This window comes from Pelodiscus sinensis, chromosome 2 (genome assembly GCF_052426305.1).
Source record: "Pelodiscus sinensis isolate ZL-2025 chromosome 2, ASM5242630v1, whole genome shotgun sequence".
Taxonomy (NCBI): domain Eukaryota; kingdom Metazoa; phylum Chordata; order Testudines; family Trionychidae; genus Pelodiscus; species Pelodiscus sinensis.
Window position 1 is genome coordinate 115,548,536 of NC_143053.1, and position 15,341 is coordinate 115,563,876.

The 15,341-nt window shown below is 49.5% G+C and overlaps 1 protein-coding gene and 1 long non-coding RNA gene across 2 annotated transcripts in view; both read left to right on the plus strand.

The window, feature by feature from the left end:
- The window catches only part of LOC106733043 (uncharacterized), a 145,238-nt gene that overhangs the window by 27,304 nt on the left and 102,593 nt on the right, over positions 1 to 15,341 (plus strand). The window lies entirely within an intron of this gene.
- LOC142827422 (uncharacterized) lies at positions 8,241 to 13,900 on the plus strand. The gene is made up of 2 exons (XM_089776397.1): positions 8,241 to 12,955; positions 13,353 to 13,900. The coding sequence occupies exons 1-2, from the start codon at positions 12,268 to 12,270 to the stop codon at positions 13,898 to 13,900; spliced, it is 1,236 nt and encodes a 411-aa protein (XP_089632523.1). The 5' UTR covers positions 8,241 to 12,267.

Here is a 15,341-nt window from a genome sequence, read left to right on the forward strand (position 1 = left end):
TAACCAGCCCTTCACCTCTTCCCAGGACCAGGCTGGTGGCTCCCAGGAGCCTGCTTGGGGCTGCAAGAGGTGGGAGCCCGCTTGGTCTAGTGTGGAGATCATGGACCTCATCGAGGTTTGGGGGGAGGCCTCCAATGTCCACGATCTCCGCACTTGGCACAGGAATGCAGCCATCTAGGGCAGGATAGCTGCCAGCCTGGCCACCAAAGGCCACATGCGAACCCAGAAGCAGGTTTGCATGAAAATCAAGTTGGTTCAGTGAGACCCCCATAAGAACATAAGAATGGCCGTACTGGGTCATACCAAAGGTCCATCTAGCCCAGTAGCCTGTCTGCCGATAGCGGCCAGCACCAGGTACTCCGGAGGGGATGGACCGAAGACAATGACCAAGCCATTTGTCTCGTGCCATCCATCTCCAGCCTTCCACAAACACTGTTCCTACCCCATGGCTAATAGTACTCCATGGACCCAACCTCTATGAATGTATCTAACTTCCCTTTAAACTCTGTTATAGTTCTAGCCTTCACAGCCTCCTGTGGCAAGGAGTTCCACAGGTTGACTATGTGCTGTGTGAAGAAGAACTTTCGCTTATTAGTTTTAAACCTGCTGTCCATTCATTTCATTTGGTGTCCTCTAGTCCTTCTAGTATGGGAACTAATGAGGAACTTTTTTTTTATTCACCCTCTCCACACCATTCATGATTTTATATACCTCTACCATATCCCCCCTCAGTCTCCTCTTTTCTAAGCTGAAAAGTCCCAGTCTCTTTAGCCTCTCTTCATATGGGACCTGTTCCAAACCCCTGATCATTTTAGTTGCCCTCCCCTCTCCCACCCTCTCTCTTCCCCTCTCCCACCTCCTTTTCCCAGTCTCCACCAGTTTTGTTCAATCAAGAGAGTTTCTATTTTTGACCACACGTGTCCTTTATTTTGTACATCAGGAAGGGGGGCTAGCAATGGGTAAGTGGAAGGAGGTGAGGGAGGAATGGGGGACGAGCCCCCGATGAGGAGGACTGGAGTGGCTCTGCGGGCTCCTCAGTGTGGAAACTCTCCTGCAGCCCCCCCATTGACTCTCCTGGATGGCAGCCTGCAGCAAGTGCAGCCAGGCTGATGGCCGAGTGCTGTGATGTGCCAAGTGTGGGCACTCAGGGCACTCCAAGCCAGGACTGCTTTGCAAGCGGGGAACCCCTGAGAACTGTCTGTCCGGGGTGGGGGTCGGGTCCCTTTAAGCACAGCCCTCAGCTAGCCTGAGACCGCAGCTCCAAGCTCTAATTCCTCATCTGATGCCCTGCTGGCACTGCTTCCGGCCATCCTTAACCTCGGTTCAGGGTCCACTCAATGTGGACATGCTAGTTCGAATTAGCAAAATGGTAATTCGAAATAGTTTTTAGGTCTAGATGCACTAGTTCGAATTAGCTTAGTTCGAATTAACTAATTCGAATTAAGTTAGTTCGAATTAGTGCTGTAGTGTAGACATACCCTAAATGTGCCGCATTGGGAACATGGTGGCCACTTGGTACTTGGTCCCACTCAGCACAGCTGGAGAAATGTCATGCCTGATGCATGCATGAGCACCTGCCACAAAGTAGCTAACAATTCAATAGCAAGCATGTTGATTTATCCTTATGAAGATGCATCTTGTTTCAAAGCAGATTGTAAGCGCCTCAAGGCAGGGACTGTGTATTCTTGGGGTTTAATATCACACGTAGGACACTGAAACCTTGATCCCCCATTGCTTCTTTTGAGCACTACCCCTACACAAATAATAAATACAAATCTGCGGTAAAATTCATCATTGGCATAGTGCCATTGGCTGATCAGAGTTACATTGGATTTGGATTTGGTGCAGTATGTCTAAAAATTGGAATGATGAATGAAATGCGTTTAGCACATTAAAACATGCTCCACTCTGGCTTCTTCCCCATCTTGTTTTCCTTTATTTCTATCTACTATCTCATACCAAATTCATCTGGAAGCATTTCTTTAAATGCTTCCAGAATCCCAGGAGAGAGCTAAATTACTTTAGCATCCTTCTCATGCAGAGCATACCTGGTGGCCCTTGAGTGGATGAATAAACTCTGGTGCACTGTGAGCAATTAGCATTTGAATTAGTGACATGAGGATAACGGGCGATTATCCAATTTAACAGCTGTTGAGTGGTGTTAAAAGGACACAGTCAAGAAGTACAAGCAGAAATGTAGTTAATTTTTAAATTTTTTAATAAAGGGAGGTAGGTTCCATACCTCATGTGATATAAATGTTCCTGTCTAATGGTTTAAAAATTAAAACTGCAGTGGAAACATTGTATTATTTAAATGTGTTACAGCAGAGTTGGAAATCCAAACATAACTGTACTGTGCCAGTGCACAAGAGCCAAAAAGAGAAAGTGCCTCCAAACAGAAAGGGAAATAGACCAATCTGGTTTCACAGTTTAGACTGAGCCAAGTGTAAGCAGTAAATGAAGTAATTACCAATACATGCTCTTTATTTTAAAGAACTTTTGCCAGGAGGCAGCTGTACACTGCTGCATAATTGATATCAAAACAAGAGATGGGCCTGAATGTGTCCCATCAGTGCCAAAGGCAAATTATTTCAAGTGACAGGGAGGTTCTAGTATCAATGAAAGTATTAAAAGCAGCATAAAATGTCCATACAAAACCCCCTCACTAAGCACTTGTCTAGACAAGGAGGAAAGGTGTGTTTGTAAAACTTGTGAGCCAACACGGATTAAAACTAGGGATGTTAAAATTTGTTTATTTTTGTAAACATTTAACCATTGAATTTTTTCAGCGGTTACATGTTTACACATGGGAGTAGGCAGGGGGAGCTAGTGTTCACCTTCCCCCCCCCCCCCACTGTGCTGCTGCCTCTATTTGAGGCAGCAGCATGGGGGAGGAAGGGGAATCTCTGAAGGAGCCGGTGCACACAGGGAGCCGGCTCCCTGTGAGCACCTTCTCCCCTGCCTGCCCCCCACCTGTTCCCCAGTTTGCATTGCTGCCTCCATGGGAGATGGCATGGGAAGAGGCAAGTGGCTTCCCACATGAATCAGATCACACTTCTCCCTCCTGCTGCCTCTGGTTCAGAGGCAGCGGAGGTCTGGCCTTGCATGTAATCATGAGATTCAATTGATGAGCCCAGGCAGTGGATACACGTTCAAATCCCTAATTAAAACTCTAGTGTAGACAGGGCAAGATTAATACTTAGTAGTGTGTTTAGCATTTATTAATTGCTAAATAAATAATACTATTGTAGTTTACTACCACAGCACCTAGGAGCGTCAATTGTGCACCAGGATGCCACTGTGCTAGGTGCTGTATAAACATAGAACACAATGAAGTGCCCAAATACAATGTGCTCTGTCTACGCTAGGGTTTTAATTATGTTAGTTACTAATGTTTTAGCTAACGTATTTTAAAGATCCGCTTTTATCCTAATCCCAATGAGTCGTTAAGGTTTCATTTTCCAAGAGCTGAGTACATGTCAATTCTCATGGTGATACTTTTAGCCAGATTTTGAGCTTTTTTGAAAATCTGACTACTTATTTAGCCAGAGTTGCATTATAGACTTTCCTCAACTTAGCTATGTCAGTCAGGTGGGAGGAGGTGTGATCTTTGACCCACAAAGCTGTGCTGGCAAAACCCACTAACATAGATGCAGTTATACAGGTGAAACTGTGCTTTTACTGGTGTAGTTTAATCCACATGAGGAAGGAGGGGGCAAAGGTAAGGGCTGTAATAAGCTATACCAGCAAAACACTTACTATTTGTTGGCCTGCATTTAGGTGCCTCACTGGGTATGGAGCCTATTTGAAACTCTTTCACAAGCTGTTGGTGCTGAGTCATGTAGAAAAACTGGCCCTACTCATCATCCCATAGCAACCCCCCCCCCACAGAAAACAGAAATCAAACAGGAAATAAGGCATTCAGTCTCACCTGAAGGCAAGGAAACATCACGACCTGTGCAACATGTTCATAAATTCCTATTGTTGCATAATCTAGGAAAATAAGAATGACTATGCCAAATTAGACCAGTGACTCATGCAGTCCAGTAGCATGTCTGAGACTCTATTCACTATCACATGCTTCTGAACAAGGTGCAAAGAATCACACAATGAACAATTATGGATTAACCTGCCCATATAAGGACCTTTTTCTTAACCTCTATACGCTGTGGTGGGTGTATCCTTTAGGGGAGTCCCTAGCTGACCCTGGGCTCCGCGCATCTGCCCCTTTGAATAGAGCAGATGCGTGGTTCAAAGGGACAGCCGCCAAACAGCTGATCCATGGAAGCCGCTGTGGGGAGCCCAGGATCAACAGTGGAATTCCCAGCTGACACCGGGCTCCTAGCAGCATGCAGCAGTAGCATGGAGCCTGGGCTCAGCCTGGGACTCTGAGTCCCCTGCTGATCCTGGGCTCCATGGCTTTGAAATGCACTAGAGCTCCTGCTGGGAACTCTTGTGCATTTCAATGAAGGCACCCGCATGCAACCCAAAGTTAGCAGGACTTCCCGCTGGCCCTGGGCTGTACACAGAGTTCCACATTCTACATTCATTTCCGGTGGGGCTCTTGTACATTTTAAATGAGGAATTCGGAAGTGCCTGTCGACTAGTTGATGGAAATTCCATCGACTAGTCAATTAACCACATTTTAACATTCTTAATATGAATGACTAGTCAACTCTCTGATAAGCAAATGCTTACCAGAAAGAGGCAACAAGGGGGAGAGGAGGTGGTGCTTCAAAGCGGCAGTGCCACATGGAGCCCGGGAGCAGACCCAAGGCTAGGTCTATGTCACACCCCATAGGTGGCAGCACACAGTGTATGTGTAGCTACCTACTGCTGTGAATAGCAGGCTGGGTCTACACTGGGGTGTGCAGTGACACGTGTCAGGGAAAGGCTCTGGCAGTGCAGAGGCAAGAGGGACACTACACTGCTAAAACTAGCAGCATCACTGGGGAGGCCCTGCTTGGGCAAGCAGAGATCCCTGTAGTATATAGCTTAAGTACATAACCCTATCCTGCTGGGTGCGTTTACTTCAAGTCTAACCTCCATGTACTGCTGGTTTTATCTGTAAAAGGGAAACTATTTGTGTGCCTCCACCCTGTTGAAAGAAGGATGCATTCAGGGTCTTCCCTGGGGGGGGGAGGGGTGCAGGTCCCTAGAGGGGTGCAGAGAGACAACCCATCTCTGGCCCAGGCCACACCTCCACCCTGCCCCCATTCCTCTTCCCCAAGCCTCACCCCTGCTCTGCCCTCACCTGTTCCTGCCCTATTCTGCCCACTCTTGCCACATGGTATTCCTTCCCCCAAGAGCCTCCCCTGAGCATGTGACTGGGGGATTAGTGGAGGACCTGGCACTGAGAACAAGTGTTAGGGCCCCTCCGCACTTACCACAGTGCCGGGAAGTGGAGCGACTCTCCCCCGTCTTCTCCACTCCCCCATTGCCAGTCATGTTGCCTGGTGTGGTCTGGGGCTGGGTCGCTCTGCTTCCCACTGTCACAATGAAATGGAGTGACCCGGCTGAGAGGTGGCAGAGCAGAACAGGCAGGGGCTGGGTTGCTCCACTTCCTGGGGTTCCCACTGCTGCTGGTCAGTGCAGGGCTGGGCCCTACCCTGCAGCGAGCGTCAAGCACCGCTGTAGTTTCCCAGGCTGCATTGCGCTCTGGCAGCTGCAAAGCTGCCCCAAACTGCCTAATGGTTGGACTGGGTCTGGGTGCAGTGGCAACACACTGTGGGTAGTCCCACTGAAACGAGACATGTTTGCAGTACTCTGTTGACGTGAATGCATGTAACTGTGAGCTGGCTGCTGCTCCCTGTTCTCTCAAATGGACTCTGCGTAGTGGATTGAGGGGATGAGATATCTTGGCCTTCAGAACTGTCACCAATTCCTGGCCTGGTTATTTGGAGGTGGTTTTGATTAATACATTATTACTAAGGGATGTTGAAAAGATTTTTCCAACGCTTCTAAGTAAGTATGGCAAAATTCCCATTCTGATGTGGCTAAATCAAATTATGCATTTATTGTCTCTGTTCTGAAACCATTGCTCGACTTTTTCCATATTAGTTTGTACATTTCCATTAACGCTGACGTGCCTCATAATAGTGTACATGGATTGTGCAATTTTATTTAGACATGATTCCCATTGGCATAAAACAAATAGTGGGAAAAGTTGCCTGAGTAAAAACTCCAAGGTTCTACACTTGACATGATGCTTTGAAATCAGGATAGAGGAACAATCATTCATCACTGCAGTCTGGGTCCTCTTGGAGAGGAAAGAGCAAACTCATCTGCCCCTGCAAGACTGTGAGGAATTACCACAATCTCATGAACATTGGCATCAAAGGCAGATGATGTCTTAAAAGTGCCTCTTCAAATGCCTATAGGCGTCAATAGAAAGACGGCAGCTGATTTTAACGGGCTTTGGATTAGGCCCAAAAAGAATCAGCATGGATGTGGTCCTTTCCATCAACATAAGATCACTGCGACCAGTCCCATAATAGAGCTAAAACCAGACTGCCTGGGAGCCAGAGGATCTGAAGATTTGAAGTGTTGCTAAGGCTCTCTGGCCTCTTGGTTCAGCTGTGGTGGTGCTCATCCCTTTTCCTCTGAGCAGCAGCGCTGCCTTCTCCTCCTCTGGCAAGATCCCTTGTGGACCCTCTTTAATGTGTTCCCTCACATTTTCTCCTCAGTGTGATCCTATGTGGTCACTCCTTGGCACATTATGTCACAGTCCTTCCTCCTCCTCCTCCTCCTCAGTTCATTCTCCTCCTTGGTTCAATCACTTGCTGACTCTTACCCTCCTTGTTGTGATCCCTTGCATCATTTCTTTTTCACTTCCATTATGATTCTGTCTCTTTTGGACAGTGCCTCACAGTTTCTCCTCCATGCATTCTCTTCTCATCCCTTTTCCTCCTCCGTGGCAGTCACTTGTTTTCTCTTGGTGGCACGTCACCTCCCCCTTCCATGGTCAGTTCTTTCTCTCACTGCAGTCTCACCCAGGGCCGGCCCACAACATTTTGGCACCTGAGGCAGGGAGCTCAAATGACACCCCCATACCTCTTTGCTTGGGCCAAAACTTTGCAAGGTCTCAATTCTGCCTTCTTCCTGTTCTACTCCTCTCATGATATTGCTCTGCTGCCTACATATGCACCAGCAGCAGACACAATTTTCTACACTCTGGGTCCTAGTGGCGCCCCCCTCACACTGTCTGGCACTTGAGGCGGCCTCCTCAGTTTGCTTCATGGTAAGGCCAGCCCTGTTCTCACCTGTCTTTCTCCATAGCCCTGTCCTTTCAGACTTCAATGGGTTATTGAGTGAACCTGTATTGGCTTCCCCAGGCTCCCCTTTCTCTGCTGATTTGTGGACAGGAGTGGATAATATCCAGGCCCTGTGGCATCTTCTCCTTTGGTGAGGTTTAATCAGGGATGAGCAGCTGGTTTCATAGCATTGCTCGCATCAATTCATGTGACGAGGTATATGAGAGACAGCAGCGTCTGCACTAATTCTGATCTGCCCAGCCAGCCCCGTGTGGGATCCCATGTCCCTGCATAGATTGTTGGCTTCAGAACAAGGAGAGCAAGACTCAAGAGATGCAGTTTGTGCAGTGGTGACAGTAGGGATTGGGTTTTGGGACTCTTGCCTCAATCCCTGGCTCTGCACTGTGTAGCTTTGGATGAATCACTTCCTTCTCCATCGTTGGATTTTCCATCTGTAAAGTGGAGCTAGTAATAACATTCCCTCAGCTCCCCCTTAGTAAATTGCTCTGAGCTCCTGTGCTCAAACACATCAGACTGTCAGTAACAGGCCCAGCTCTCTTGGCTCCATGTGCTGATATCCCCGCCGCTTGCTTTCCCCCTCACACACACGTGGGGAACAGCATCTCCCCAGGCCGGAGTGGGACATGAGTCTCCCAGGAGCATCACCTTCATTCTGAACCCTGATGTTGAGGCACTTGCACAAATCTGGAAAGAGAAATGAGCCTTCGGATAGCAAGTCCTAGCTCCCTGCAGTTCACCCCAGTTTGCAGACATTGGCGGCTAACCCTGGTGTCCTGGCCAAGCCCCAGCTCTGGGATTCCGTGCCGTGTGTGTGTGTGTGTGTGTGTGTGAGAGACAGCTTGGACACCATTGTTAATGAACAATGCTGAGGTGTGTGCTTTGAAATCCTTGCCAAAAGGAGGGCTTGGGGCCCAGCTATGCTGGAAAATTCATCCGGCTTTGAACCCATTTTCCTTTTCAGTGAAAATCTGGGTGGGCTCGCTTAGCTGGGCCAGCTGCTGGAGAAGGAGAGGGGCATCCTTTAAATGGATTTTGGCAAACAGATGGTTCAGGATCCTTTTGTAGACCCTCGCTCTGTCCATCCACTGTGAGAGCCACTGTGGAGATCAGTTGCTGAAAATGATTTGAGAACGTGGTCACTTTCCCCATGTGGAGGAGGGCAAAGAATTATTTATTCCCCATCACAGTGCTGTCCCCTGCGCTAACCTCATTCCAACCCCATGACACTCTGTGACAGATCACTGATGGCCGCTCTGCCTTCCACTCAGGAGCAGTGTTAATGCTGTGAGAAGTCTGTCCCCACTGCACACATGCTGCTGCACTGGACAGCTGGGACAGAATCGAGTTCCTCACATACCACTTCAAGGCTAGTTTATTTTTCGTTTTGGGGGGGAAGGGAGCAGGAGTGGGCAGCTTGGAGCTTCAACATTTGTCCAGCAATAGTGTCACAGAGTGGCTGGGGCACCAAGACAGTGGGAGGGTAGGGGTTACAGATGCAGCTAGACTCCATCCTATCTTACCTACCTTTGTGCACGTTGTTGTGCAGGATTGGTGGCAGCTTGGGCACCTAATTAGGTATCTAGTCCTACAATTTGACATCATGTGGGAGGACTGTGGTTGACATTGCTTTCGGGGGGCTCCATGCAGATGTGGTGAATTGCAGGCCTGGGGTCTATAATTTTCGAAGCAATTAAAATACATACATTTTTGGTCATGCTGTTATCGCTATGTTTGCAAATGTGTTCATGCTGTTGTGTGTCTTCTTTTAAAAAGATGCCCTTCAATAAATACCCCCACCTCTGAACAGGAAGGGCTACATTTTTTACTGACACAACTCCACTAGAGTATCAGAGGGGTAGCCGTGTTAGTCTGAATCTGCAAAAGTGGCGAGGAGTCCTGTGGCACCTTATAGACTAACCGAAGTGTTGGAGCATAAGCTTTTGTGGGCAAAGACCCACTTCGTCAGATGCATTCGTGCCACAGAACTCCACTAGAGAGAACATTGGGGCCAGTACAATTTGCATCCATAAATGACATCATTTATAGCTGCAAATAGGTTTTGAGCATCTAGGTTCTGCTCTGCTGCCACAAACACCTGTGCCAACCAAACTGGGGTGCACATTTACAAGTCTTTATGGAAATGTGGTGCTGAAGTTGTTGGTTAATGTGCTACTCTAAAATGTTTTGCAGGCATCTGAGTGAGAAGGACTGTTGAAAATGTAGCTCTACAGCAGCAATACCAGAGCATCTCTCTGGCCACAGTGAAAGGAATGTGGCATCTCCTGGTGATTTAGACAGCTTGGGTAGTTTTACACATAGGAAACTTTTAAAAATGTGTTTCCTCCCAGAGCCTGGCCTTTTGTTTTTCAGCCATGCTTGATGCTGTAGTTGGAAAGCTGAACTCCCCTGAAGTGAACTTCCTCCCCTTCTATAAGCTGACCCCTTGTAGTTGCTATAGCAACTGCAAAGAGGATAATGAACTGTGTAAACACTCCCTCTCTCGGTTCCTGATATTGTGACTTGAGGGAGACTCTGAACCATGGCATGTGGCTTACGTGGAGAGTTGTGAAATGCAAACCCAACAACTTCTCTTCTTCCTCTCTACCTCCCCCAAAGGGAAACAAAAGCAGTAGGACGGCAACAGGCACAAACATGTCGGTTACTGAAGGGTTCGAGCACGCCATAAAGAGCCACAGAAATGAAGTCCAGATATTTACCTTCAGGATTTGAGTCTGAGATAGGGAAGGAAGTGTATGGCGAAAGCCACCAAATCAGATTCATGTGACATTTTTCACTTATTGTTGAGCTTCCATCAGTGCTGGGGAGCAGTTTGCTACCAACATGCCTGCAGCTCCTTCCATTTAATTAATCCAAGCAATTAACTAAGCGTGAAATCCATTCGTTTCTGGGTCCTTGGTTGCCTACTTTGATGTCGACTTTTTTTTTAAAGTGTATTTTATTATTGTCTGTGTCTGACTCTCTGGACTGGAGAATAGTCTCTGTGCTTTCCAAGTACTGACGCTGATGTTTGACTCCGGTTGCAAGGTGCTCCTATTCTTCTCATTAAGGGTATTAGGCAACAATGACCCATGCAGCATGCTGAAAATACATCACAGGGTTGCTACCAGGAAAATATTTCACAAGCACTGCATGGCTATTTGTACCTCAAGGCCAGTACAGATCTTCTCCTACAACTGCAGGTAGTTGTTAGCCATGTATCTGGGGCTACAGATTTTGAAATGATCTGTGGAAAGAGCCTTAGGGTGTCAGGTCACCAGTGGGTATTTGATCCAATCTGATCCCCAGGAGCACCAGTCCCCAATCATCCTCGCCATTAGAAGCCCGGCCCAAATCAGTCAGCTCCCCTCATCAATCATGCTTCCTCAAAGAGGAAAAGAAAATGTACCTTTCTCAGTTGCATGCAGCACTCCTTTGGTCCCAGACACGCCTCCAATTTGGCTGGATTGAGCAACTGTACTCTCCTTTTCCCTGTAACCCAGTTCTGATCTTATGCTGATAAGGCAGTAATTATTTACAGTTGCAGCTCTGGAATGTCCTTATGTGATTTTGAAGCAGCGATGTTAAAGTCTAGCTGGCTTTATGCCATTGTATTGCTCAGGCTTTAGTGTTGATAGATAAAACTTTTGGTGTAGGTACATGGGAGACTGATTTGATGTATTGTTGATATAAAAGAACAGCACAGTGGTTGTGCAAATCACAAAGAGCTTTCGTATGCAAGAAATGTCTTTTCTATAGACAGACATGATTGCAAGCCAGTTATTATTTAAAAAAGTTATTAGAGAGACAAAGTGGGATGATGTAATATCTTTTGTTGGACCAACTTCTGTTGGTAAGAGAGACAAGCTTTGAGTTACATAGAGCTCTTTCTCAGGTTTGATGTAAGAAGAGTTCCAAGTAAGCTCAAGAACTTATCTCACTCACCAACAGAAATAGGTCCAATAATATATTTTGTTGGACCAGCTTCTGGCAGTGAGAGGGACAAGTTTTCAAGCTTACGCAGAGCTCTTCTTCAGCTCTGGCCATTTTATTATTTTTCTTCCAGTGCATGGGAGCATGTGATGATTTCTTGTCTGAAGCGGTCCCTCTTCTGGAGTACGTGAGGTGCAGTAAGTGGTTTTTCTGAAGTCCTTCTGCAGAGTTGTTCACCGTATTGGGAGTAATACGTGGTGGTTAGAGGATTATAGATGGTGTGACCTCTGGGGATGTTTTGTTTCTTGCATTTGATCAGGAAGTAGATGTTGCTGTTAAGCTTTGCTTTTTTTTCCTTCATATTGCGGAGTTTCAAAATCAGATAACTTCCACTGTTGCATGCATGGTCCCAGAATATGAGAGAGACCAGGTGGGTGAAGTATTATCTTTTACTGCACCCATCTTGTTGCTCTAATATCCTGAGACCAACAGTGTGTACAAGTTAACTTGTGTATATTCCTAAGTGCAACAGGGATAGTGTCATAAAGACCTGTAAAGTACATCTTGGTTGGAGACTGGTGAGGGGGCACACTAAAAGTGCTTAAAGGCACATCTTTGACAGATCAGTCTTGGTGAACACAAGAATACATGAGCTGACAATATAGTTTGTTAATATTCAAAACTCCCAGCACTACCGAACCTGGAATTATGTTACAGCATCTTTGTGTGTATGGGGACCATTGACCAAACTGATCAGAGACTTTGATCAGACATTTGCATTTGGTTGTGGACTCTCTAGGGCCGTGTCCACACTCAGGGGTTCTTTCGAAAAAAGTAGCCTTTTTTCGAAAGAACTTCCCCTGCGTCCAGACTCAAGCCGCGTTCTTTCGAAATTAAATCGAAAGAACGCGGCTTTTCTTTCGACGGCGGTAAACCTCGTTTCACGAGGAAGAACGCCTTTTTCGAGGGAGATCCGTCGAAAGAACGTGAGTCTGGACGGGGGGAGCCCTTTCTTTCGAAATTATTGGCCTCCAGGAACAAGCCCTGGTGGACAATCTGGGCCATGGGTTGCACGTCTGTGGTTCCTGGCTGCAGCCATTCCTTAAAGGGACAGGCGCACCCTCACAGCCACTTGTTGCAGACAAGGAGCCAGAGCACACGGCGACCTTGCTGCAGCATGTCACAGCCCCAAGAGCGTCCTGGCCCTTCCTCCGAGCCTTCTGGGGACCCAGCCAAGGGCTCCAAGCGCCGGGCACCATCCTGGTCCGGCACAGAGATAAAGAGCCTGCTGGAGCTGTGGGGAGAGGAGGAGGCCTTACAGGCCCTCAAAAGCCGGCGGCGAAATGCCGACATTTATGGCCGCATGGCTGAAGCCCTGGCCCAGAAGGGCCACTACCCCCGCACCCAGGACCAGGTGCGCTCAAAGGTAAAAGAGCTGCGGCAGGGCTACGCCAAAGCCAGGGAGGAGAGCTCCCGTTCTGGGGCAGCCCCCCACTACTGCCCCTACTACCCCGAGCTGGACCAGATCCTGGGTGGCAGTGCAGAAGCACGCACACCACGGCGGTTCGTGCAGTCCGGACTGGCAGACCCGGTGGTGGATGCTCCAGAGCGGGAGCTACAGCAGTCTGGAGACGGGGACATGGGCCCAGAGGAGGAGGACACCGAGGAGACGGCGACCCTCACCCTGGAGCCAGTCACCCAGACCTCTGAGGCCTCCCAGGCGTCATCTGGCACGGGAGAGGAAGCAGCAGGTGAGTACAGTGAGTTTGTGTCACACCCGGGGGGGGGGGAGGGGAAGGTAGGTGGGTGGGTGCACAGTGGGCGATGCACAAGGGAAACCTGTCATGCTCATGCTGATGCCCAGGTCTCACACACACACACACACACACACACACACACACACACACACACACACAGTGTGACCTTCAGAATGTCTGCTTCCCCTGTCTCAAGGGAGAGGGCATGCCCTTTTGGACAGCTGTTGCACACAGGACTGATTGTGATAGTAATGTAGCCGTGTTACTCTGATCTGAGGAAGTGGGTCTGGCCCTGGAAAGCTCATCCCCTAATAAACCATCCTGTTAGTATTGTAAGTGCTACAGAGTCCAGTTTATAGGACTGATTGTGTCTTCTTCTTTTCCTCCACAGCCGGACCAGCCGTGGAAGAGGGCCGCAGCACCCCAGCCCCACCTCCATCTCCATCTCCACCTCGGAGACATGGGAGCCGCAGACACAGGCGTGTCTACGCCGACATCCTCCGGCAGCACGTCGAGGCTGTGCAGCAGCAGAACGCCATCCTGCTCCAGAGGGCGGAGGCAGAGGAGAGGTGGCGTGATCGGCTCATGAATGAGCTGGTCCTGCAGCGCACGGTGCTGTACGCCACCCTGAGGGAGGTCAGCGGCTTGCCTGCTGCTGTGCCTGGTCCTGCTCCTCCAGCACCCCATGACCCCACCCCACCAAACCCCCCTTCCACAACAGCAGCCCTTTCCCCCCTTGGACCTCCCTCTCCCCCAGCCCCCCCAGCTCCCCAGCCCCTCTCTCCCCCTGGCCCTCCTCTCCCCCAGGCTTCCACGTCCCAAGAGCCCCCCAGCAGCCAGCCAACCGACAGGTGCATCACCCGATCCCGTAGCCGGGGAGCACCCCAAACACGAGGCCCAGCCAGGAAAGGGAAATCTGCCAAGCCCCGTTCAACCTGATCCCCTTCCCCCCTCCAGGTTTCCAGGCCCCTTCCCCCCTCCAGGTTTCAATCACCCCCATCACCCCAGTTAAAGCACAAACAAAGGGTTAAAGGCACTGTTTGTTTATTGTATATAGTTTGGCAACAACAAAAATGAAGAAAATTTTTGTTATTTTGCCACATTGTTGGATTATATGTACAAAATTATAAATAAGTAAAGAGAACATTTTATTTTGAAACACACCCTGGTGTAAGTGATGTGTCCAAACTGGGTCAGGAGATGGGTTGTGCAGTGAAGCTTCTATTGGGGGCCAGGGCCCAGTCCCCAGGCAGAAGCCCCTCAGTGCACTCAGTGGCCTCCACTGGAGAATTGGTCCCGGAGGGCCTCCCGGATGCCAACTGCAGACCGGTGAGCCTGGCGGATGGCAGCTGTCCGGGGCTGGGCAAAGAGCCTCTCCTGGGCATCAGCAGCTCTCCCCCACCCTGGTAGGAAGGCCTCCCCTTTCCTCTCCACGAGGTTATGGAGGACGCAACACGCGGCCACCACCTCGGGGATGTTGGTCTCCCCCATGTCGAGGCGTGTGAGCAAGCACCGGAATCTGCCCTTTAAACGGCCAAACGCACATTCCACCTGGTTGCGAGCCCGGTTAAGGCGAGCATTAAACTGCTCCTTGCTCGCATCCACCTGGCTGGTGTAGGGCTTCATCAGCCATGGCATCAGGGGATAGGCGGCATCAGCCACTATGCACACCGGCATGTGCACATCCCCAACCGCAAACTGGAGATGGGGGAAAAAAGTTCCTGCCTGAAGCCTCCGGTACAGGTACGAGTTCCTGAAGATGCGGGCATCGTGTGCCCGCCCTGACCACCCAACACAAATGTCCGAAAACTGTCCACGATGGTCGACCAGGGCCTGGAGGACCATAGAAAAGTAGCCCTTTCTGTTTATGAATTGGGCTGCTCGATGGGGCGGTGCACGGATGGCAATGTGTGTCCCATCGAAAGCTCCTCCGCAATTGGGGAAGCCGAGGGCAGCAAAGCCGGCCATGACGCTGTCCAGATCCGGTAGACAGATGAGCCTGTTGAGCAGCTCCGAATTGATGGCCCTTACCACCTGCAGAACGAGACAGACAACAAAGTGTTAGAAGGGGTGCCTTATGTCTTAGGAGGAGAACCCACCGCCCACCTTCCCTCTCAAACAAACAGCCCGGGAATCCCCTCCTCAGAACCCCCCCCCCCGCCCCCCAATTCAGGGTGAGTGGAGGAGCTCCCTCCCACTCCCACTCCCACTCCACTTGGCCCTTCCTGACAGTCTCCCTTCCCCCCACCCCAAACTGTGACTGTCCCCAGACAATGACTTACCTCCATCAAGACGGCCCCGACAGTAGATCTCCCCACGCCAAATTGGTGTCCCACGGAGCGGTAGCTGTCGGGGGTTGCCAGCTTCCAGAGGGCAATGG

Coding starts and splice junctions, on each gene's coding strand:
- LOC142827422 (XM_089776397.1), top strand. CDS start 12,268: ATGGGTTGCACGTCTGTGGTTCCTGGCTGCAGCCATTCCTTAAAGGGA. Junction 12,956..13,352: donor CACGGGAGAGGAAGCAGCAG/GTGAGTACAGTG, acceptor TTTCCTCCACAG/CCGGACCAGCCGTGGAAGAG.